Raw genomic sequence first — 23,710 nt, 5'->3', positions numbered from 1 at the left:
GGCATTTAATTGGCTGCACTATGACTGATATGATAATGAGGATGATGATGATGAAAGTGACAGGAGGAGAATGAGGATTTTTGACCAAGTACCAACCTTCACACATTGGGAGGAGCAGGGACCCTGAGGCTTTAGCAGCTCTTCTGGGTCTTCAGTCGGGGTGTCCAACTGAGCTGACTGAAAATGGACATGAGGAAAAAGTGATACACTGACATAATATAGAATTAAGTGGCAGAGATAGCTGTGTGGTAGTCACACCTTCCACTGCTCTTACATCAAAAAGTGAAGACAGCTGCAGTATTCCTCCCAACAGGGTCCTTGTGAGTCAATTAAAATAGTGATATTTTTACATTTATGTCACTATGCATGCCTGATCATCCTCAGAGGTGGTTGAGGTTGTCTTCTGGATGCATTTGTTTTAAATTTGCAATTTTAGTATAGTGAGTATTACCTAAAACACATATATGCCATTTGTAAAGGTGGGATTGCATGAATATGAGAGGTTGTTTAAAATTTCAAGTGTGATTGAAATATAACATATCTCGGTGTAATAACACGGAAAGAAAATACTTAAATTTGTGTCTTGCCTCAGCATTTAGTTTGAACTCGGAGAGGAGTTCTTCACTACAGATGATATTAATGAATTCTCTCTCTATGGAAGGGAAGTCATCAAAGGTTGGTGAGTAGAATATATTTTTGTAGCTGGTGGGTGCTGCTATCTTATTCAGCTCCTCAATGTCTGCATTGGAAACTCCAACTGCCAAGACACTGACACCTAGAGAGAAAAAGTTCCAAAGCATGATAATTCAGGCAAAATCTCCCCGTTTTTTTCTTTGTCTTCAAAGTTTACATTTTTGGTTACAGTAAAACTCATTATCAACACCATTTTGAAGGCTTTATAAAAACCTTTACTGACCCAGAGCACGTGCAATTCTAGAGGGTGGCACCACATTATCCTGGGCCCTGCCATCTGTAATTAGAACTAGAACATGGGCCACATCTTGCCTCATCCCGAGAGCCTCCTGGAACAGTTCCTGCAGAACGTAGCTGATGCCTTTTCCTGAGAGTGCACAAAAGTATTAAAAGCAAATACTGAAACTTCTGGGAGAGTTTTACTCTAAATGTATGATATCTATAAAGCTCTGTAATGTTTATTTAAACACATGCTATTATATTATTTATTTATTTATTTATATGACTTGATTAGATTAGAGCCTTGGTTTATGTCAAATGATATGTCAGCAGTCAGTATTAAAACATCTATATGGCAGCAGGACCAAGAACAGCATATTATCTGTCAACCAGCGTGGTAGCTGTTAGAGGCAGTGACATCAACAGCAGAACCATAACAGTGTTATAGGAATGTTATATATAGGAATGATCTGCCATCGGATGAAAGGGGGTAGAGTAGTGTGCACATTTGTGTGAGTGTCACTAACCTGTTTTGGTGTTGCCCCCTCCGTAACGCAGGGCTCTGAGCGCCCTGAGCACAGAGTTTCTGTCTTTGAAGTCTTTTAGACGGAATTCAATTCGAGGCTCATCACTGTAATGAACTACAGCTATCTGAGAGAAAATATGCATAATAATAACGTCATCTAAACTGAAAGTAGTGTGACTTCAATCTATAGTTCTCAATTGCATTCTAATCAATACCCCTTACACATACAATACATTAAAGAGACCGCTTTTTGCATGTTTGTAGGCAGGCGCCTCATCTTACTTGGCTGCCACTTCTTTTTCTTTTTACAATTACAAGCCATGGTGCTTTTGGGCCTCGTTTATTCTTTCTGCCAATGTTTGAATTTGATTCTGCCGACTTGGTGAAATAATTGCACATTATGTTCCTGCCAATGGAACTGGTTTGCACAGGAGACTCACTGGAGCAGTTCGCTAAGTTGCGGCAGCTATTTTATTCTTTTTTAAGACTCTTTTTCTGGCTTTATCTGACAAAGATTGTTAGAGGTTGCCCCTTGCAGCAACTATTTAAAATCACTGCAATCCAGTCAAGTTTGTAATTGTAGTACTACACCAAACAAGCCTACGACCACAAGGCCATATTGTGACCACAACATCCAGCTGGAACAGTGTAAAACAAAGAAAGTCTTGACTGAGAGACCGACCTGTGTGCCCTGAGGACCAATGATAGGGAAGTAAGTTGCCACCCGGAATATGAAGTCTTTCATCTTGATAAAGTTGTTTGCGCCGATGCTGGAGGACTCATCCACTAAAAATACTATGTCTGCTTTGGCCTTACCACACACTGACAAAACAAATAAACACACAAACCTTAAATACAATTCCCCATTGAATATATAATCAGTTAATACTATGCCTAAAACTATACACAGACTTTATTTCTTAATTAATAGGTACAATACTTTCACTGTAGATCATAAAACTTAAGCGATATCAATTTTTTTATATAAACCGTACCTGGTCTTGGTGCAGCTGTTGTCTCTGCACTGAGTGTGGTTAATCGAAGGAAGGGGACTTCAGCTGCTTTGGCTTCAGTGACACTTGGCAGACCTGGAGGCTTCTTGGTGGTTATGGATTTCGGCTGTGGCACAGCAATGGGGTGTCGGGTGGTCCTGGAGTATGTGTGATGTGTGGTAGTGTTGGTGACGGTGGCAGTCGTGATATGAGGGGTGACTGTGGCTGCCACAGACTCGACTGTCACCCCCAGGCCATCTTGTCCCACTGAGATGCACAGACACGTTACATAACTGATTAGAAAAAAACAGTGACAAAAAATGTTGTAGCCTAAAAAACGCGGGACATCGCTTAAAGCTCCTTTAACACAAAATTATTAATGTATTCAATTAGAGTATATTAGTTATGAGCATATGAGTGGAACAATATAGATCCATATTAAGGATATCTTGTTCAATCAATAAGCATATAGTAGCATACTAGATTAAAGTTCATGAATATTTCAGAGAGCTTATCAAACTATTTACAGTAAGTCATGTCTTACATATTCTGTGATAAATAGTGCTTATAGGGCCCTCCACTTCTCCATACAAAGGGCGGATGGTAAAAATATAGGTTCTTCCATACTGCAAATTACTGATCATAAAGGAGTTGAAACCAGGTCCCAGGGTCTCTGTTTTTGTATCCAACACTGAAAAGAAACACAAAGAAAAAAGTTATTGTTGCAAAGTTATCATTACAGTAAAAGTATGACTACCTATTGAAATACATGTGTCTACAGTAACAATGGAAACAGTGATTTTCAATTCAAATAATCAATCAATATGTCATCATACAATGATGTGGGAGATGAATGATTTAATAAAAGGCCTCACTGCATCATGCTGTGGTTCAGTGGGAATAGATTGACTGGTAATTAAGCAACACCTGAACATTTATTGGTGTCTTGTGTAATGCATTTCAAAGTGGACACAATAACAACCATAGCAACAAGTTATTACATCAATCCAACACAGTAACTCACTTAAATATATTTTGCTATTAATTTTACATTGATGTCATATCAAAGAAAAGGTGAGCTTGTGCAACACTGTAAGATAAAACATGAACAATATTTTTCCTTAATATTTCCCTTTTCAACAAAAGAGTGGTTATGCTGATACTTAATACACAATGCATGCTACGTATCCTCCTATCCACGGTAGACCGATTCTTGGAAAACCGAAAATTTATTTTTAAACCAATGGCTCTTTTAAACAAAACAGTGCTTATAACAGAGCTCAATGCACAATGTAAAACAGTTGACACTGTATGGGAATTAAACCTTTTTGGGTTATGTGAACTGAAAATTGCATGAATATTAACGTGATGCTAAATGAAGGGTAAAAGCTGGTCTTACCTGAGATGTGCCTCCAGGAGAGAAGGTATCCAGAAACACCAGCCACACGTGTCCAGTTCAGAACAGTGCTGCTCTCTGAAGTGTTCAGAGCAGCAAAGCCATTCACTTTTGGAAGATCCACTGAAAGACACACATGAATATTGAAAAAAAACAAATATAAGTCAAGGGCCATATTTGATGGATTTACTAAGTCATACAGCACGATGAACTCATCTGGATTGTTTTTTACAAGAAGCCAGGGATTGTTATGATGCAAGTCGGAAGCTCTTTGTGACCCAACGAATAAATAAAGGAAACACTGAATTTGATAATGACACTAACGAAAAGCTGTTTTTGATGCAGATTCTTTGCCAGTCTGCTTACTAAGGTCAATGTCGCCCCTGAAAACAATGATTTTCTTCAAAACAAACGCTCAAGGTCAGAGTGAAAACTGTGGAAGCTTATATCAGAGATGGTCCACTACAGGATTGTGATAAATGATACATTTAAAGTGACAAACTTTCATTACTTCAACAAAAGATTTTTTCACCAAGATTATAAATATTATTTACAAATTTCAGTTTATCAATTTCAGTTATGTATAATTGTATAAATATCTCCCTGAAACCTGTGATTGAGAGAACATATCATACTGCTCCTCAATGATTTGGGCAAGCAGGACTCACAGGTTCGTGCAGTGAGCAGGACTGGGCTTCCCTCCCTATTGCCCACCATGGAGGAAACCTGGATCTTATATGCTGAGCTCTCCTGCAGCTTGTGGATGGTAAAGGTGGTGGAAGCAGCAGATACCACATAGGATATTTCATCACCCCCTAAAGCAGGGAATAATAAAATCCAACATGCAGAGATAATAAGAGTGTGAAACAATACTGCTGTGTGCTCATTTACAGTTACAACTCTATTGCCATGAGCCACAGGAGTCTAAAAAGTGATATTGCAGGAGCTACAAATAATTACCAATTGTCCAAAATGGTAGTAACAAATCGTTATGATTAAAAAATTATGCCAATATCCAAAATATGTTTAATATCTTCAGTCAATAAAATGTAAAATTAAAGATATAGTGCAGCTAAATGAAGAACACTTTGGTAGGTACTGAATTAAATTGTTGTGGGTGTCCATCTGTGTGAGTATTAAGGTGTAAGCACACATGGTTGAATGTAATGGTGGTCCCTTACCCAGGAAGGGGATCCAGGAGATTTTGTACCCAGATGCCCCCGGGGTTTTCCTCCAGGACAGAGTGAAGGAGTTGACTCCAATGTCCACAACCTTCACCTCCCTCACTGCCTGGATAAGCTCTGAGTCTGAAACAGCAGCTGGAAAAAAAAAAAACATATAGTCATGGCAGGGGATTTAACAAATGCGTTCTCAAAAGAATTTTTTTTCTTTCAACATTGTAATCAGTTCCAATCATGATGCATACAAATTAATATAAAGACATCATTAAATTTAGAACAATCCAAAATCTTGAGCTGAATGAGATTGTGTTTGCACGCCCTATCATTTGTCTAAGTAATAAACTTGAAGCTTGGTGTAACACACTAACTTTGACAGTGACAGTGATAAAATGATAGCAGCTCTGCTGGCTTGGTCTCGGTGACACAGACTTTAAGTGACAACGACAGGAGCTGTGGTTAAAATGGGAAGACCAAAGTACATGACTTGTCAATCAAACAAAGACACCAAGAGGCTGCTGTGGAACGGGATGAGGAACTTCACTGTCCCTACCCATTTAATTACACTGGGGCGCACAGCTGCACAGAGTTATTTAGATCTAAAGATGAATCATGATCAATTAAAATAAACCTCAGTGTGTGAGATCTCACTTCCTGTACCTGTGAGCTGAGATAAGGAGATTTCTGGTCCCTCTGAGTTGCCGTACACTGCACAGATGGTGATTGTGTAGGTGGACTGTGGATTCAGGTCTTTGATATGATGGGAGAGAACACTGCGGCCCAGGTAATGGGACTGAGGGTTGCTATCACCTTTAAGCATGCAGGTACAGACACACAAATACACAAAACACACTATTAGAAACTGGGATATTTTTGTCACTCCCGCAATTCCTATTCACGCTTTTAGACACAAACAAAATATAAAGACTTTAAAGGTTAATACAGGTTGTCTGACAAGTACACAAACAGAATGTTTCTTTCATTGACCTAAACATGTAAATGGTCCCCTTATTGATATGGAGCAAAGAACAACATGGGTAAATATATCACCTGTCTTCCAAGACAGTTTGTACTCAGTAGCTCCAACAATGGGACTCCACTCCACAGCTATGGAGGTGCTTGTGTAGGATGACACTTTGAAGTTGGACACATACCCTAACGGAGCTGAGACAAAGGAAAATGGAACATAAATAACCCACATTTGTTAGTGTAAATGCACTGTTAATGACATAATTTATTTTCCATCCAGGTGTAAAGTTATTCTTTAAAGAGCGTGAACAGGGTTGGTCAATCCAACAAAGACACCACAAAGGTGAAAACATAGATGTAAAACATACTTTATATTTATGGGTGTAAACAACTTCACCATTGTGTCATTATATTTTGCCTTTGCATGCTACTATCTGGATGAATGAGATGACTCTAGACAAAAAGAACAAGATGACATAGCATTGTAACCAGTCCTAAACCTCAGTGGTACATCAGTTGGATCGGAGACATATTGAATACTGGTACTCACAAGTTCTGAAGGTAGCACTGATACCAGGCCCCACCACAGATCCAAACAGCACATAGAGAGACAGGACATACTCAGTATCATGGGCTGCATTCTTCAGCTGGTACTCTGTAGTGCTGCCATTCAGAGCAATCTGCCTGGGACGGTCCCGACCAACAAACTCTGAAAATAACATTAACATTGACAGTACAGTCACTCTTCCTTCCATTTGATTATTCCTCACTGGCCTGGCATTCCTCTTAACTCTGGCTCAGCATCAAAGCCCCCTTCTCTGGAAACAACATCCACCTCCTTTTTACCCCAACATTTGTTTTTTATCAAAGTGAGTTGCCATCCCACCTGTCACATTCTCCTGGCAGACTGGCAAGCTGTGGTGGATGTGTCTAGTGTAAAAGCAGTGGCATTTCAAAGCTCTTGTCAGAGGGAGTCTATCATGGACTGATAAATACACGTATGAGGGAATTGTTGGGTCTGTGTAAATTATAGAGTGTGGTCTAGACCTACTTTATCAGTAAAGTGTCCTGAGACAACTTCTGTTATGATTTGACCCTGTAAATAAAAGTGAATTGGGAACCAAATGAAACAACCTTTACCTGAAACTTGCTGTGGATTGACATCACTGATATCTTTTATATAAACAAGAGTCATGAGACATGACATGAGTCATGTATATATCTAGAAGAACCAGATACCACATACTTTTATCATATAAAAAAACTGGAAGTCTAAAAGAGAAAGAAAGTATAAATCACCAGGAGTTGGTCCCCAGGCCAGTCTGTAACCTGTGGCTCCTGGGACACTGTTCCATGTGAGATCAGCAGTATTGGTGCTCACAGCAGACACCTTCAAGGTTTGTACTGCACTGCTTTCCACTAACACACAGAAAGAGAGACAGACAGAGAGGAAGACAAAAAGGCCATCTTCAATCTGATCTTACCTAGGTCTATAATATTGTGACCATTCACGCCTTTATTTTTGTAATTCCTAGCAAGCATCCTAGTTACATGTCTTGACTTTGGTGGCCGTGACAGGCCCTTCAATGTCTCCAAAGATGGGGTTGATGGTGACGGTGTACTCAGAGGCTGAGTGGAGGCCCTGGATCATGTAGAAGTTAAAGTTGTCCCCAAGGTTAACGTTCTCTATGTGGCCGTCTGAAAGACACAGAGAGGCACAGAGGCTCTAATATCACACTTTTTGGCTTTATTTAATTAACCAAGGTCATTTCCACTTTGCTACACCCTTGTGTACAATTATGTAGCTAACAACAGTACCTGGTGATTCCCATGTCAGACGGTATCCTGTGGCACCCTTAACTGATGTCCATCTTGCCTGGACAGTATCAGTGGTGGCGTTTTGGACCAGAAACTTCTGAACTTGTACCAGCTTTACTGTGTACCACATCCATATCCACACAAACATGATATATACAACATATGCACACACATACATTCAATGTTTCACTTTAGTTTATTTAGTGATAAATAATAATGACGGAAAGTTATTTAATCTGATTTTTGATAGAGAAAAGGGATATTTAAAGTAATGCAATTAAAGAAATGAAACAAACATCTACATACAAATCTCAATAAATTCCAAACAAAGTAAAACCTCAGGAGATGTTTCTGTAGCATACCATGAAATACATGAGAGTCTATGTAACAGACATGATGCTGGTATTTCTTCCTAGAACAACAGCACAGTACTGTGGAAATGTTATGGTACTGCACCTCGGCATTTCATTCTTCTGTTTTAGCATGTTCCATACTTTTTCACATGACCTTGTCCTGCAATTGTTATTAGTTACAACTATCTAAGCTCATTTCCTGTCATTGTTTAGTCTAGATTAAAGCTGATAAACTTACATGTCTTGCCCACTATTGAAACCGTTTCACTTGGTCCCTGGGGGTAAACGGCATAAATACTGACAGTATACTTCTTATCCTCCTCCAGGCTGTCAATCACATGAGAGGAGGTGTCTCCAGGAAGCAGCTTCTCATAAGCAAATCCAGGTCGGTTGGCTGCAGAGCAAAAATCCATTGAGGAATCAATACCAAATAAATATGCATTTACATATTTAAATAATGGATTTTTACCAACAATAATAATAATAAAAATATAAATATATATTGATAAATGCACTTTTATACAGGGATGCACCTAGAAAGTATTTTCACTGTTGATTAATCTGTTGGTTATTTTCTTGATTCATCGATTACTTGTTTGGTCTAGAAAATGTCAGAAAATGGTAAAAAAAAAATTCCAAACGTCTTGTTTTGTCCACAAATCACAGATATTTCATTCATTCATAGAGGAGGGAAAAAAACTAGAACATATTCACATTTAAGGAGGTGGAATCAGAGAATTTTGACTTTTTTGTTATAAAAAAATGACTCAAACCGATTAATCAATTATCAAAATAGTTTAACATTTGACAACAAATCGTTTAATCGATTCATCTTTAAAACCCTATTTTTATATTAGTCTGCTGGTCTACTGTTGTAAAACAATAATAATTGTATAGTGTAATGTTAGCATACATCTTGGGATGTAGATCATGAATCCGTTGATCCTCCCTAGAGGAGGCGTCCAGCCCAGGCGCAGAGAGAACAGGCCTTCCTCAATAACACGGAAGTTTGACACCTGAGGCAAAGGGGCTAAAAGACAGAAACGTGTTGCTCAGGGAAGCAGGGTATAGTAAAATCCAAAATAAATATGCAGAAGAATTTGTATATTGTATAAAACAAAAATGCATGAGCAACACCCACTTGTCTGGATGGTGATTGTTGCAGAGTCTCCTATGAGGCTGGGGTAGATGGCGTAGACAGTGAGGGAATATTCTGTTTTAGGACTCAGCTCTGTAACCACTGTTGTGCTCACATCTGCCTTCAGATCAACCTGCTACATATAATAAAGACAGCAGAATAAAAGGAGCTTAGTGTGTGTTTGTGTGGAAAATAAAGAGAGAGTAGAGTGAAGGGAAGAATACTATGAAATGACAGAGATAGACTTCTGAAATGTGCACTTGAATACATATCTTCACTTCCCATATACGTGTCTAACTCAGTAAATCACAAGCATCCTTATGTTTTGTTTACACTTCTGTCCAATACCCTCTATTCAAATTAGATGGCCTGTTGTGCTTTATAACATAATGCAATATACTCCTTATTTGGTACTGTAAAATAATTATCTGTGTCTGTCAAGGGTCAACTATACAACAATAAACAAGCACAAACGGAACTGCAGATACTGTATTGGTGAAGAAATGGGCATCATGTTGATCCCAATAATGCAACAATGTTGCGAGCTTTAGAGGTGCACAGAAGGAATTGCACAAATGACTCAGGCTGTAATGAGAGATGACTCACTGCATTTTAGTTCAACACATATGCTGGTCACAAAGGTGACATGCTGTTTAGAACAAAAGTCAGTCCTGAGGACGAACAATTGTAGCGATTGTTTTGTGGGAGCTAAATATGACTATGCTCTGTCACATTCCAGCTCAGTAGCACTCTACTATCATGTTGACGCGTAATCCCTCACCTGTCTCTGCTGTTGGTGTCCACTGGAGCTGAGAGGGTGGACCAGGAGACGATATCCTGTGACATCACCTGTGGCCTGGCTCCACGTCAGTCTGAGGGAACTGTGGGCCAACTCGCTAACTTGAAGGTCTCTGGGACCCACCACACGCTCTTTAACTAGGATTGAGAGGCGGTACGGAAAGAGGGATAAAATGAAGTAAGTCTGGATGTAAAATATGTCGGAAAGTGGGAAAACTACAGTGCAGAGTGAAATAAGAGAACACTATTAATTATTTTATTGTACTTTTCAAACTACAATTTTTCAATATAAAACCTAAGTTTTCATACTGCATGTGAATTTATTAACTCACCAGGAAGGGTAGTTTTCACAGGAAGTGGTGGTTCAGAGGCAGTATAACACACTCTGCGGGACAGTTTGGGAAGGATGGATTCAAGAATAGAGTAGTCAGTGCCCAGTAACAGGTGCTCCTCATGTGGCTTTGACACAATCCTCCTCAACTCAGATTCATCAGCTCCCCTAACACCTGGTCACAACATAGACAAAAACAACAATTTAGACAAAGCAACAGTACTTTTTACATGCTTTAAAACAAGTAAATCACAATTCAAAGCAACACTTATGTAGTGTTTTTCTTTTACTTTGCATTTTCTTTACATACTTTCCTATATACGCCACTAGGGGGAGCTGTGGCATTTCAAGTGATTTTTTTTTAATTGCATGATGTACTGTACATACCCATACAAATCAAACTGTAGACATACAAAGGCTTAATCAAACTCTCTCTGGCACCTATCTCTAGTTTTGGCACTGTGTGTGTTTGTAAGGATTACGTTTGTGGAAGTGGGCCTTGACAAACACCCAATAAAGACCCAATCTGGTCTCAAAACGTTATAAGCATAAATCTTAATAGAAGCAATCAACCATGTTGCAATTCATTTGGGAGAGTTGATTCACAATTGCACCTCAAATCTGCCCCTGGAATCTACACCTGAGTAAGATTAATGTGCATTTATTTTTTTATTATTATTTTTTAAAGATTATTTTGGGGCATTTTAAGACCTTTATTGACAGGACAGCTGAAGACATGAAAGGGGAGAGAGGGGGCAATGACATGCAGCAAAGGGCTACAGGCTGGAATCAAACCCAGGGCCCACTACGTCGAGGAGTAAACCTCGATATATGGGCGCCCGCTCTACCAACTGAGCTATCCAGGTGCTCGTGCATTTGTTTTCTTGCAAGTTGTTTGTATGAACAGAACATGCTGCATATACAGTATCTGTACATTTGTGCAATCAATGCAATATTGGCTGTACAGGTTCTCTGCAGGAGTGATGAACAAGAAGAGCAAGCCTCATTGTCAGAGGTGCAGTTGGGGGACACAGAATCGGCTAATGAAAAATGGGTGCGATTAGCACACCATCGGCTAATGAGCAGTAATTATTGCACCGCTCACAGCTAAGGGGATTAAGTTGTGGGCTTGTGTGTGTGTGTGTGTGTGTGTGTGTGTGTATGTGTGTAGGAGAAAGAGGGTAAGATATGTGTAAGTATACTTGTGGAGAAACAGCGCTGTGTATTAATGAATACATATTTATTTTTTCCGCATATACAGTGCATGAGTGCACTCAGAAAGAAGAATCTCACGCACACTCAGAAATACCCACACTGAATCCAATGAATTCAAATGTACAGGACATGCATTTCTGACTGCAAACACTGTAGATAAGCTGGCAGAGCTCGGATAAAATGTGAGGGACCGCTGCAGTGGAGATGTTGAAGGAATTTACAATACTAACTTTCACACTCACCTACTGCAAAGAGAGAAATCCCATTATCAGCTACAGCTCTAGCTGCGGCATCGACCTGGTCGTCTGAACGTCCGTTTGTGATCATTACAGCAATCTGTACAGGATTGAAACAGAATGAATCACTACAATGCAATGCTATTAAACATAAAACAAAATCTTACTAACGCAATGATCTACCTTTAAATGTGTGAAAATGGTTTGGGTTTTGCTAAATCTACGCGTTTCACCAATGGAGGTTTATCCACCCTCCAAATAACATTTTATTTGTGTAAAAATAACATCCGTGCCAACAGTTATGCTCAAAAAGCCCCCATGGACTTTTGACATGGTTTAAATGAATGATTTAGTGCGTAATTAAATACATTAAATAAATCAAACCCAAAGACAAAGTGAAATTCAATGATGCTGGCTTACAACAGAGAGTGATAATTTGACCATTAAGTAAAATTTACTCAGTTTATTCACAGTTCATCCCTCAGTCAATAAAAAAGGCGGCTAGAAAGCATTGATATGAGAATGTAGCTGCTTTTCTGCATGTGCTCTGGCTGTGCAATTCAATAGATCAGCCTAATCCTCAATACCCTGCCTTCCCACGTCAAGTGTGCTTCTGCAAGATGATTTGCACGCACACTCAGACATAGAGAGCTGATTGGAATGCTAACCAGCTGTGTGGCATACTGAGGCTACACTACAACATTAAGACTGTCAGAGAAATTTAGCTGACAGAAATGGAGAGCTGTTGGAGGAGCATTTGGATATTTGACGAGACACTTATGAGACAAGTTTAGTTAAGTTGCTGAGTATTGTGATTGGGTTAAGAGGCCAAAGTTAAGACCAGTACATATTTGATACATAATTATTAAGGACCCTGTGACAAAGCAGGTTAATCTTTATCATGAGTATTTTTGGATGGACTTTCTGTAGTGTGTATGGCACTGTTGGGACTAGTCGTCCCTTATCAACAGCCATTCAGCCGATTGAGCATGTCAAATCAATGGCAGAGGTAAACATGTATTGTATCCACCTTTTCTTTTTCTTCTTCCACAGGGCAAAACAACAAACTAAAGCAAAGCAAAATCTGTTACTTTCCATCATATCACTCTGTTTGTATTACAGGCATACAGCAAAACCGTTTAATCTGATTCACAGTGGTGTGGAATTTGTTTTGTTGTTTTTTTCCACAATGTTCTTCGGATGACACATACAGACTTGTAACTAGTCATTTCCTTTCACACAGGGCCAGAGCATACAGCATATGCTTGTAAGTCGCCAGCTGGAAATAGAAGTCTTTGAATCAATCCTGTCCCTGTTGCTTGTGTCCACACGTTGTCATACATTTAACATGATTTAAGCCCTGCAGTTTTTACCTTTGCTCTTGCTTGACATTACCTACAGTAAGTGTAGTCAGTTAGTGGGACTGTTTCAAGGGTACAGGGTAGGGTTGCACGATATTAACAAAATGTGATATTGCGATATTGATTATGACTGTTGCAGTATCTATATTATTTTTGATATTTTTAAACATATTTGAAATTCATGTTGTAAGAAACACGTTGTCTTACAACACAAGGTTTATTTAAACTGACTGTCATATTGGACTGGTTCAACAATAATGAATGAATGAATAAATAATGACCACGTCTACAGAACAGGACATGTTTTACTGGTTGTACAGTATAAAATAAATAAAGTTTTGTTGTTTTTGTTGTATCTATCAGTTACTTAACTTACACTGTCTGTCAAAATATGCACACACGTGGTACGCTACAAGCAAATCTAAATCCAACGCAACTAAGCCACACAACCAATGGACGGGACGAAGCACTGCACAAAATAAACAAAATATTGCAAACTTATTGCAACCCTTTTGATTTATTGCGATAACGATTTTGAGTCGATATATCTTGCACCCATAGATATTATATTCATCATGATATTGCGATAATGATATTGAGTCATATGGCACCCTGGACGGGTTTTCACATTTCCCTGGTTGAAGCATTGTACCTTTGGGGCATGGTCTCGCCTGATGACAGGGCTAAACACAGGGTCAACCAGAAACTGGAGGGCATCACCAATCCTCCTGGATCCACCCTCATAGGGGAGGTCTCTGACGGCTCTGAGTAAATCCTCCAGTGAGCTGTAGTCTGTCAAAGCAATCCGCATCCTGCAAGGAAAGGATTACCAGGAAACAAAAACTGTATTATAATGGAATACAAACATCAGTATACGTGTATATCTTGTTTGGTTTCTCTGATTATAGTTCCACAGACTCTAAACATGAAAAGCTCTGTATAATACAAAAAATAAGTCAATAAATCATTTTGTTTGAAACATGGTTAGTTTTTGGGATGTATCAATCACCTGTCATAAAGTCAAATGAGTCTAGCTTGATGGTGATAAGAAATTTAGGTCTGTGCTGTTTTTTACTTTTTGATATGTTGTCCCTGTGTTTGTATTTGAGTTTTACCTTGGGAAATCCCCAAAGACAGTAACTCCAAAGCGGACCCCCTCAGTTCCCAACCCTCTGTCCTGGAAGGAGGATACAATGGTTGAGATGAAGTCTTTGACATTGGAGAAGCTGGTCGGGCCCACACTCCATGACTCATCCACCAGAAACACAATGTCTGCCTGCCCCACCGTCCTGCACACTGAGGGAAAAAGAATAAATTTGTGTGAAATACATGATTAATCCAAAGTATCCAAAGTAAATCTTTTTTAAGGTTTAAGAGTATGGCTGGTAATTAAGCCATATGACTATGTTTTCTTCCTATACTGACCACCAGGTAGCAGTCTTGTTCCATCGTGATGATAGTTCTTCCTTTAAGTTGCTTCTGTTATGCGGCCAGAGCACCACACAAAATCCCCATGAATTTTTAATGAGACACAAGTGAGCCAAAGAGACTATCAATATTCTTAGCACTCCAGCAATAAAACTTTAGTACAGCGATGAGGAACGCTTAGAATAATAAGGTAAACACAACCAAAATCAGGGTCAGTCCCCTCGCTCAAGCAAGGATTTAATATAAGGATCGTTGCGTTTGACAGGATTCAGATGTGTTTTAATAAGGAGTTAAAAAGCCAGACGTACAAAAAAGGTAACCTGATGCACTGACTACATGCACGCTCACACATACATAAGCTCTTGCAAGTCGACTGCACACATTCCCTCATAGATTTACAGTACTGTACTAACAAACGCACACACTCCACACAGAAATCTGCTGCGTGTGCAAACCCTCTCTCAAGTCAATATTCTGGCATCACATATGCATAAACCACAGTGACGACAGCATTGATTAGGCTCGTGAATAAGAGATAGGCACCACTGATTGTTCTGTAAGTGATAACTCAACTTCTCTGCTGTCCTCTATTTCATTATAGAGCTTTCCCGCCTCTATTATCTTGCCCTTCTTTCTTTGGCTGCAATCCCAGGATTCACTGGGGGAGACATATGTCTCCAGCCCATGGCGACCTAACATTATGTTCTCTCTCACACACCTGTACGTCTCTGGCCACACACCAAAGATTTTTTTTTAAATATATATTATTATCATTGGGAATAACATTTTGGAGCCTTCTCTGGTACTGAACTACTATCTCTGGTTGCATGGAAGCTTTAGTGTCATATAATTATCAATGGTGGATTCAATGATGCAAAGTAACAGGATACAGCAATGTTCATCCTCTCCATCCTAAATTGAGCCTAATGTAGGCAGCCAACAACACTTGCATACACATGTTGCTATTCCATTTGTGTGATACATGTTCTACTCCATAGATTGTTGTAAAAGCACAAAAAACATAGTGGAGACTTTATTTAAGGAAGCCTCTGGAGGCCGGTCTCTGTAAGACAGACACAGACTGAGGTGGAAAGCATGATATATTATCTAGACATTTGTCTGTCTGGGATGGCAAGTGAGAACCACATGCTAATGATAAGGAGACAACACATGCTGAGGGATTAGGAATGATTTTCTTGAAGGTTATCTATGCTGATATGTCAAAGGTTGTGTACACCTCTTAGACACCGTTGAGTAAGGCTGTAGATGTAGCATATGCTGCAGAAGATTCTGCCAGGAAAGAAAACGCCTAAGAAATAATGATGCACTACTGCAATCCGTGTAAACAAAATCAAGAGAAAAGACAAAAAAAAAAGCTGCCAGCTTTTAGATTTTTTGCCCACATATGGTTGAAAAAGTTCATCTCAAAAGAAGAAAACAAGTAATTGCAGTAATTAACAAAGAAGCTACAAAGTCTAGGACATAAATATTAAATGAAATGTGACAAATACACAGTCATTCCCCAAGGATCTGTTTGCAGTGATGTACAGTACCTGCCCCGTCAGTCAGTGGATGTAAACAAGCAAGTCGGTCTACTACTCTGCTCATAATGGTGTGCTTATAATTTGAATTAAATGCAGTCCATTATGCAGTTGAAAGACTATTGGGAGAACCACACAGCATTTAAAAACCAGCCGGCTGACAATTAGCTGACACCTGGGTCAACGAGAGGGACCGATTTTGCACTGGTTGCTGTTTCTATGCTTTTTTTCTAAATATCTTTGCGTCTACACTACGGTTTCATCACTTCATCACATATACTTTATTATTAGAGTCATGCATTATGTAATGTTTTAAAAAAAAATAGGTTGTTTGATCTGATTTCAGTTAAACAAATTCCATATGACTCTTACGTAAAAAGATCATTTTAGTTGGCTCAGAATCTTTTGCAGATTGGTAGCTTTGTGTGTCTTGCATTATTTTTCTCTATAATACATAAAATAGCATGTTGACTGACTCTGAAGACCCCACCTCGGCTCTACTGAGCGTTCCTGCATCTTTCTGGGCTACCTTACCTGCACCAAACAGCAGAATAAGAACGCTAAAGTCAGATATTTTACTTAGGAGTTAGTGGAGACCAACACGTGGATAAGAGTGAATATTGGGCTTACGTTTGTTGGTTGGACAGAAACATGACTCAAGTGAATGCTGGCGCTGCTCCATGTCTGCTGGATGTGTAAATAAGTTAAGTAAATAACGTTTTTAAGGTACTAGATCAGTGTGGTGTTTACAGTTTAATTCCGCTGGCCCCAAATAAAGTAATCAAGTTTTTATTGCCTACATGTTAAATGCCTATTACAGTATATTTACACATCCAGCAGACATGGAATATTCATTTGCAGTTGTGTTTATGGCCACTTGACAGTCAATTTGAGGGCTTTAAAAAACAAATCACTTACCCGAAAGAGGCTAAAAAGCCCCATAGAGTTGTCGAGTTGAATGATATTTCTCTGAGGGTTCCTCACATGATTGCACACAGGCATTTGATCCATTGTTGATATAAACACATAAATTGATGAAGCTGTACGGTACCAGTCTGCTTAACAATTTGAAATCAACCCCTTCTTGTGTGTAATATGAAACACTAGGCCCGTCAGGGTTGCTACAGACAGTCTTATGATGTGATATGACGAGATGCAAATTAACACTGGCAATCATAATCAATGATAACACTTACAAGGGAGCAGTAACTTCAAATATGACCTTGGACTATTTATATCATAATTCTGCCCAACAAATTTACCAATCACTTTCTGCCAACCACATTTCTGGTGGATAAAAAATCTAACTTTTGATTGGCTGATTGACCTATGGCGACATCCAATAGCACCTGAGGTCAATGATCTGTATCGAGGGGATGGGCTTGACAGGCTGAAAGACAGAGTGCTGTACTGTACATGAGGCTAACAGATGTTTAAATTCCCCAGCTAGAAACAGTCTGGAGTAGAAGTGGAGCTGGGTCAGTGTCTGGCCCTGTGTACCAATCCATGTGTGGAGATTTAATGATGGAGCACTCGCACAGACTGCGTTCATTGAGATCCTGCCCTTTCTTTGGCCGGAGCATCCAAGTCATATCATTCATAGAGCTGTGCACATTGTCAACAATCAAACATATTGTGTTGACTCAGAATTAAGCAACTGATGGTGCCATAAGGCGGTATTTAACACTTGTTAAACAGGGAATGGTTGAAAAACAGAACAAAAGGTGACTGAGGTATTGAGTCACTGACTGAAATCTTGTATAAATGAATGACTGAATAAGTTAGAGAGTAGAAAAAGTCAAGAAAAAGATAGATGGTGCTATATGGGTGGATGAAAACAATAAGTAGAAACATTAGGCAAACTAATGAATTGTATGTATGTTTTTGTTCATTGGGTGAACAATAGGCAACCATTACCTTCAGCTTGTGCTGTGATGCTTTGACGGGTAAGAGAAAGGGACAGTAGAAAGATCCACAAAGAAAAGCGGCCCATATTCTTCCTCTTCGATCACCTGCTCTTCCTCCCAGTTCTTCTCTTCACAAATCCCTGTCTTGAATTCCACTCCACAATCATCAATTCCAACTCTTCTTTCCTCTTATCTGAAAGTCGACGGATGACTAGAGAGAGAAAAAAAGTCATTAGAGGCACCCAAAGATAAAACATAATCATAATACAATGTACATGTTATGTCAATAAAACTTAAATGACACTTGGCTGTCTGCATCAATTATTATCTGTAATTACATGGAATTATCTTCACAATCAAAAATGAATCAAATTTTGTTTTTCATTTATTGGTAAAAATCTAGGCCAATGTACATTAGGTTAGTATGATGTTGTACTCGCTCCCATCATTATGTGTACAGTCCCTTTAAACAATGTCCAATATGAACACAGCTATTCAAAGCAGTTATTGGGAAGTCTAAACATTAAAGGCATTACCCCAATAATTAGTTATGACTGTATCACATGGCAACCTGCTGGTTGACCTTGCCACTGTTGATCCAGCTCATAAATGAAAAATAAATCCTTTGACATCTCTTAGACAGAAATGAGTTACCGCTGAAGGTACCTGCATTTTCTCCATACAAACAAAGGCATAGCTATCCAATCCTCTAGGTGTTTACTGGCATTTTCTTGGTGGGATAGGCTAAGCGTAAAACATGACCAAACGATAATGAATATGTATAATAGAGTTTTTATTGGAAAAAAATCTTTAAACTAACATAAAATTCTAATTAATTATATGTCTGCTATTAAGACCATGTTTCCTTTACAAATTGGTGTTGATGTATTTTTAGTTACTTAATTCTCTAAAATCAAAAGGCCCAAAAGTAAATAACTGCTGGGCTTGCTTCCCAACAGACAAACATTTGATGTGTTAATACATGTGAAAAGCTAAAGCTGTAAATATGTAAATGTATTTTATGAGGAAGAAAGATAAAGTGTCTCATCATACATTACTGAAGAGCCGAAAGCATCAAGACTTGAACATGACCGTTCAAAAGGGCTGCTATGCTTTAATTTATGCTACATTTTAGTAAAACTTTGTGCTGCTGGATGAATATGCTATTTGGACTGAAGACAAATCAGCATTTACTGGAAAAACCTTAGGTTCAAGTAGCTTGAAAGGAAGAGATGCACATTCCAACACAGAATCAGTAAATTCAAGTGGCATGACAGTTTCAAGGAAGCTCTTGTATGATTCTACAGGTGCAAAAGATGGTCAACCAAACCTCTGGACAGTGTGCACCTGTCCCAGACTGAGGATTATCTAAACTCCCTGAGGGCTTGTAATGCCATGGAACTCACACTGCAGAGTTGATTATCTACAGAGCTAAGGCCAAGGCAGCATGGCTAAGCACTTCCGATGTGTGTGTGTGTGTGTGTGTGTGTGTGTGTGTGTGTGTGTGCGTGTGTGTGCGTGCACTTGGTCAAAATCTTTGAGTCCCATGGCAAATCTGCAATGACGGACACCGAGTGTGTCTAATTATAGTTTCCACCTGCCCTCTATTATATTTTGTGTATATGTGTGTGTTTCATTGTAGAACCACAACCTGGTGACACACCGTTGCAAATTTGTGGAAGAAAGGCACCTTGTGAACTTTTTGCAATCCAAAATGTAGTGGTGTTTGCTTATACATCATGTCTAAAGCATGTTTTTTTTCTAAACTACATATAAGGCGCAAGACACCCACACTATGGTTTCTTTTTACCAATACTTGATAAATGTCTTTGGCAGTGTTTCAAAGAAATGACGGGTAAAGGGCAAGAAAGAGGAGTCTCACTGGTGAATGCACAGTTGTTCTTCCCAGCAATCGAGATGAAGAGAGAATATTGGCTGTCCCAGAGTAAATGGAGGTCCAGGCAGTAAAACTCTGGGATACAGAAATACCTGCTGTTTGTCTTCCTTGACAGACAGTGGAACCTTCAGGTTAGCATGAAAGAGATTTTCTTCAAGGGTACGGCTTTAGACTTGGCATAATACACAGAGCGGAGGAAATCAGTCCCTTTGAAACATTGCAGCTGCTTTAGCTTGTTATCTAAAATTCCACTATGGAAGAATACTGCAATAAGTAAGGTATTGTAGTATCTTTACGACATTTGTGCAGCTCAATGTTCCACCTTGAATTCAGCTTACGTGTCGGGTGTTAAAAACCTTTTCCAAAATGTGTACTAAGGACCGCAGGAATGTGTCTTTACAAAATGCTGCAACAACATTCAGTTAAGTGATTATGCACTGGCAAAGAAATCATGCAGCAGTAACATATTATCCTATTTAAAATGTATAAACCTCCATCAGAGAGCAACACGTTCAACACATTAACTGCGATCTGGGAAATGGTTCGTGCTGCTATGTTTTACATTAGCTTACTGACTCCCACACATCTGCACTAGGTGTGCATGTGTGCCTAAGTGTCTGTGCATGTGTATGCACTGTATGGGCATGGGGTTTTGCAAATCCATAAGCCTAACATCAAAGCGAAATCTGCATCCACTCAACTTCTATACATGAGATGAAAATATGAAAGATTTCTTGTGGCTTTTGATCCATCAAGCTGTCTACCAATACATCATCACCAATGTTTCCTTATGAGAGCAACTATAAATGAATGTGATAAAACTATTAAAAAAACTGAATCTGAATTCCATAAAATTCCTCAGTGTGATTTCACCACCTGGTATGACAAAACCAGAATGGCTTCAGGCTGAATCGAGAAAGCTGGCTGAACTCTAAGTCACATGGCCCAAAAAAAACTACTCTCCCCCTTGCATACCAACGCAGATCTGTCTCTGCATGTATTTTCTTATAACTAATGTGCAGAAAGGACAAATGTGTGTTTTGATGAATGACAGCGGATACAGAGTTATTGTCTATCCTAAAGCAGGATAACGCAGCTTCAACTTGATGAAACAATTTGTGAAAGCTTTTTCTTTTGCTCTCATCATAGGCCAAAGGTGGCAGATGTTTCCTGAGGTAAGCAGGAACATGCAAAAATAAATAAGAACATAAAAGAACCTTGGATTTTGCTTGACATAAATGTGTTTCACAGTTCCTCAAAAAATATTTTGAAACAATTCAATGAACTTAAAACATGACCACCCCTACAGAACTTACAGTAAGACTACGAATCTAGCCATGCTAGCAGCTCTGAGGCACAGCAGTGTTTTGAGGTAAATGCTAACATCAGGAGGCTAACATGCTGATATTTTGCAGGTATAATTTTGACCAGGTTCACCATAGTACCTCAGCCTGAAGCATGCTAACATTTACTAATTAACACTAAACAACAGGATGTTGGGAGTTAGAATTCAGTTAGTTTTGCAGGAATTTGGTCATCAACCTAAAGGGCAAATATTTGGTATGATGGTGGTGCTAGGGTACTATGTGCAATGTCTTTTGCAAATAGAATGGACCAAAGTGAAGGACTTCCCAACTGATAAAAAGACATTGCAATATATATATAGGCATGCTACAACTCCCAGATCATTCCAGCAATGCCTCAAGAAATTCCTGCAATGTCTGTGATCATCATCCTGAGTCAAATACTCAGACAAAATGCTCCCAATGAACTTACACAAAAAAAATCACAAGCCCTTTGTCCAGCCTCGCCAAGGAGAAATCTCTGTATTGTGTGTCTTAGACCTTTAGTTTATCACGGCCCTGAGAGGATTAAATAATATTACAAAATAAAGTTTGTCTCTGGCCCTGATACTCTTTCTGTTTCCTATCTCCTTTTATCGCACTGACACACACACACACACACACACACACACACACACACACACACACACACACACTCTCTTATCCTCTCTCTCTCTCTTCTCTCTCTCTCTCTCACACACACAACACACACACACACCACCACTCTCTTTCTCTCTCTCCTCTCCTCTCTCTACACACAACAAACACACACACACACACACACACACACACTCAATCACACATCACATGCCCTGCAAGTCTAACTGCACATCAGCTAATGGCATTTTTCACCTCAACACTTCACAGGATGAATTATCCCCATAAGGGAACTGGTAACAGTGAAAAAGCACACACAGCTCAGAACTACAATGCATGATATTTGATGTCTTTGGTGCAATGAAATCCAGATCTACAGGTAAAAACACACACAAGCAAATAAGAGCACAAACAGCATACTGTCTTAATGTCACTTTGCATTTGCAGTCAGCCAACTCAAACAAGTCTATGCATGGTAGGAAAACATCCCGTATTCATTTCACATAGATTCATCTCCTCACATAAAAACAACTTGGTAGGATCTTATTATTCATGTTTACGTATACACCAACGACCAATTCAAATTCCATGTAAGTGTTACTCATAATAATGAAATTGATAATTTTGTGGTTCTGATGAATGTACTAGAGCTGACATGCATATCTTGTTTTTATGTGCCTATTGAGTTTGGAGGTGTAAAAATGTTGCATTAACTCCTGCAGAGAAGCAGAGTGCTCATGCCAAAGACAAACACACACATGCATGCATTCAGGACATCTGCTCTGCATGGGCAAAGTGTGTATTTGTAAGCGCATGTTCTTAGAATGAGTGGAATGGCACATTAACAGCAATTACTGTACCTTATCCCATTAAGGAAGTGAGACAACAATAAAATGGGCAAACAGCATGCACTAATATTAGACAGAAATGCTGTTTAAGGGGAAATTGTACTGTAAGAAGCAGCAGTAAAGGCTCAGAACCAAAAGTGTTGGCCTTAATCCAGATACTTAGGCTGTAAAAAGAGTGTCTGGGCAGTTAAGAATTCTAAACTACCCAGTAAAGCTCCATATTAAAGTGCAGTTAAAGTAATGCGTTTTGACTATGGCCCTAAAATGGGCCCACACAATCTCACTTACCAATGCAGACAAGTGAATCCTTATTATCCTCCCAATCCAGGTGACCTCTTGATGGTCGTCAGGGGAAAAAGAAAAAGGTGTTATCCAAGTCAGGGGACAAAAAAGTCTGGAATTGATATTGAGACAATCGACAGAATGGTACATGAGAATCAATGTGCGTATCTGTGTGTTTGTGTGTCTGAGTGAAAGAAGAGGTGGGTGTGTTTGAATGTGTGTAAAAAGTGAATGGATGACAGAGACTTTCTTTCCTGAGCTCTGCTGTAGCGCAGAAAAGTTTGGGAAGAGGGGTGGGGGTGAAGCTGCTGCAACCTGTTGGTTCATAAAAAGAGAGAGAGAGAGACAGAAAGGGAGAGGTGGGGGGTTACTGATGAGTTTGACCTACTACTGTTCAACAGTGCATGTGTGTAGTGCATGGAGACATCGACACACAGACAGCTAAGCTTTCACCGCAGGGTAACAGAATAAGCAGTTAAGTGAAACGATGTTAAGGACTTGGAGGTTAAGTCTGCCATCACCCACATACTGTAAGTTGAATCCGGCTTGAGTAACGAATGTAAAAATCCACCAATAACTGCCTCGACATACTTAAACAACCTCTGCAAATAGTGTTTGTTTATACTGTCTGTTTCACAGTGCAA

At 39.3% G+C, this 23,710-nt stretch overlaps 1 protein-coding gene across 3 annotated transcripts in view; it reads right to left on the bottom strand.

Moving 5' to 3' along the window:
- Positions 1-23,335, bottom strand: part of col7a1l (collagen type VII alpha 1-like) — a 61,515-nt gene extending 38,180 nt beyond the window's left edge. For 2 of the 3 annotated variants that reach the window (XM_032505353.1, XM_032505355.1), the window contains exons 1-26: positions 23,073-23,335; positions 18,110-18,310; positions 14,339-14,519; positions 13,876-14,035; positions 11,869-11,962; positions 10,413-10,586; positions 10,064-10,218; positions 9,286-9,418; positions 9,058-9,174; positions 8,383-8,538; positions 7,792-7,908; positions 7,525-7,671; positions 7,273-7,392; positions 6,524-6,682; positions 6,055-6,168; positions 5,665-5,814; positions 5,008-5,145; positions 4,495-4,641; positions 3,830-3,949; positions 2,975-3,121; positions 2,434-2,697; positions 2,121-2,260; positions 1,440-1,563; positions 917-1,060; positions 588-775; positions 97-177 (exon numbers count right to left, since the gene is read on the bottom strand). In XM_032505353.1, coding sequence (XP_032361244.1) covers positions 97-177; positions 588-775; positions 917-1,060; positions 1,440-1,563; positions 2,121-2,260; positions 2,434-2,697; positions 2,975-3,121; positions 3,830-3,949; positions 4,495-4,641; positions 5,008-5,145; positions 5,665-5,814; positions 6,055-6,168; positions 6,524-6,682; positions 7,273-7,392; positions 7,525-7,671; positions 7,792-7,908; positions 8,383-8,538; positions 9,058-9,174; positions 9,286-9,418; positions 10,064-10,218; positions 10,413-10,586; positions 11,869-11,962; positions 13,876-14,035; positions 14,339-14,519; positions 18,110-18,185 — 3,546 coding nt within the window. In that variant the 5' untranslated portion in view covers positions 18,186-18,310; positions 23,073-23,335. The remainder of the gene's footprint in view (positions 1-96; positions 178-587; positions 776-916; positions 1,061-1,439; positions 1,564-2,120; positions 2,261-2,433; positions 2,698-2,974; positions 3,122-3,829; positions 3,950-4,494; positions 4,642-5,007; positions 5,146-5,664; positions 5,815-6,054; positions 6,169-6,523; positions 6,683-7,272; positions 7,393-7,524; positions 7,672-7,791; positions 7,909-8,382; positions 8,539-9,057; positions 9,175-9,285; positions 9,419-10,063; positions 10,219-10,412; positions 10,587-11,868; positions 11,963-13,875; positions 14,036-14,338; positions 14,520-18,109; positions 18,311-23,072) is intronic. The other variant, XM_032505354.1, reaches the window with a different exon arrangement.
- Positions 23,336-23,710: the final 375 nt, after the last annotated feature.

This window comes from Etheostoma spectabile, chromosome 23 (genome assembly GCF_008692095.1).
Source record: "Etheostoma spectabile isolate EspeVRDwgs_2016 chromosome 23, UIUC_Espe_1.0, whole genome shotgun sequence".
In the NCBI taxonomy this organism is placed as follows: domain Eukaryota; kingdom Metazoa; phylum Chordata; class Actinopteri; order Perciformes; family Percidae; genus Etheostoma; species Etheostoma spectabile.
Note: the sequence above shows the minus strand (reverse complement) of the source record. Positions and strands in the feature narration are given on the sequence as shown.